The sequence below is a fragment of the Microtus ochrogaster genome, chromosome 8, assembly GCF_000317375.1.
Source record: "Microtus ochrogaster isolate Prairie Vole_2 chromosome 8, MicOch1.0, whole genome shotgun sequence".
Taxonomy (NCBI): domain Eukaryota; kingdom Metazoa; phylum Chordata; class Mammalia; order Rodentia; family Cricetidae; genus Microtus; species Microtus ochrogaster.
In genome coordinates, this window is record NC_022015.1 from 48,580,807 (window position 1) to 48,582,643 (window position 1,837).

At 40.8% G+C, this 1,837-nt stretch overlaps 1 protein-coding gene across 1 annotated transcript in view; it reads left to right on the plus strand.

Annotated features, from left to right (window-relative positions):
- The window catches only part of Nmrk1 (nicotinamide riboside kinase 1), a 23,850-nt gene extending 22,887 nt beyond the window's left edge, over window positions 1–963 (plus strand). Inside the window, exon 9 of the mRNA XM_005352029.1 lies at window positions 173–963. Within this exon, the coding sequence (XP_005352086.1) occupies window positions 173–180 (8 nt within the window). The 3' untranslated portion in view covers window positions 181–963. The remainder of the gene's footprint in view (window positions 1–172) is intronic.
- The last annotated feature ends 874 nt before the right edge of the window (window positions 964–1,837 follow it).

Here is a 1,837-nt window from a genome sequence, read left to right on the forward strand (position 1 = left end):
AAAAAAAAAAAAAAAATTAAAACAACAGGATTTGTATTCAGTATGTTTCTTTATGGAGGAAGCAGAATTTTTGCCACAAAAATCTTTGTAATCTTAACATTCTTGGGTATTGGGTGTAAAGATCTAATCAAATAGGATTTGGGGTATTCACACTTTCCTCTTTATTCCTAAGGTTTGTGAGGGACAGCACAAAGATGGAATGCAGCAAGTCCCCCTGGGATGGATTAAGAAACTTGAAGGACAGCAAACCCTACCTTGGGCAAAAAAGAAACATGAAGGGATGTGTTGAAGAACGTTAGCTGGGATGCAGTGTGTCCTGCAGGGCAGTGGCGGTTCTCCTGTGTCTTTGTTCCTTTTTTATCACACCTTTCCCAATCCGTAGAGCAATGTGTGCCCATGCCAGGGTTCCTCTATAAGAATGGAGGTCAGGTTTTCCTGACTAGGACCTAGCCTGAGAGAAAGGTTTCTGGCTAGTCCACCAGTATTATGTTGTGTGTTTCTGCATTTGTGTGTATAGTTGTTGTGTCCACGTTTTTATGTATATTTCTGTTGTATACACACACTCAAACACTATGAAAGGAGCCTTGTATACTACACAGCATTTTTGTGTTTGTATTGCTTATAATATATAATTTGAAAAAATGCTGCTGTCTGCAATCTCATAGCAATGCCCCCCACCTGCAGTCAGCAGCATTACCCAAAATATTGTTCTGACATTGACCGAGTCAGCAGTTTACTGCAGCATCTGGAGACTGTGCTTTGTAGTAGCAGGTTTTTTCTGCTTGACCTGTGTGTCTCTGTGAAGAGACTTTTATATCCATAGAAGGATTAAGTATGTTTTACTTGGTTTTCTGAAAATAGCACTCTGAATTACAAAATCATAGTTTTCTTCAATCATATGTAAAACCAGGGCCTTTCTCTGAAAGTCATGGGCAGGGGATAGAAATTCTTTCAATGCTGAGAATAAAATTATGTATATATGTAGACCAGTCCTAATTCAGATATGAAATTTGTTTATTAATAATAAAATAGATTGCCCACAATCTTCTCAGTTCATATAATATATACTCTTATATTGCCTCACGTGGTCAGTTGTCATTACTTCTTTATGTCTAATATCCATTGATAACAAGTGAGTGGTTTGGTTGTACACAATATTAAAAAATACAAAACATAAACAGAACCTGGGCTCAAATCAGCAGCTACATACATGTATTTGGCCAAGCTGTTTAAAGTCCTGATTTTAATTACCTTGACTAAATCAAAATCCCCCCTGTGACAGCAATGACCCAGGGAGGACCCTTTCAGCTACTTTTGTAGTCAGCAGATAGCAGCTGCACACACGGAAGAGCTCACCCTGACAGACTGTGACCACCGAAAGCTGTCAATCAACTGTAGCTGCTGCTGGAGAAACAGCAGGAGGGAAAGGTTTTGCTTTGTGTCCCTAGGGTTTGCTGGCCAGGAGCCTGCAGCAAACATGGCCTCCCCCAAGGTCCAGATTGTTGCAGGAGGCCGCTTGTTCATCCTGGCTGTCCAGAACCTAAATAACCACACAGAAACTGTATTAATTAAATCCCTGCTTGGCCTATTAGCTCTAATTTCTTATTGGCTAACTCTTACATCTTAATTTAACCCATTTCCATTATTCTGTGTATTGCCACAAGGTTGTGGCTTATCGAGTACAGTTCTAGCGTCTGTCTCCGGCGGGGCCACATGGCTTCCCTCTGACTCTACCACCTTTCTCCCAGCATTCAGTTTAGTGGGAGGAGACAGGAACTCAGAAGCAGACTGAAGATTCAGTCTGAGCATGCAGTCTGTGGTTTCATAGAAAGAGATT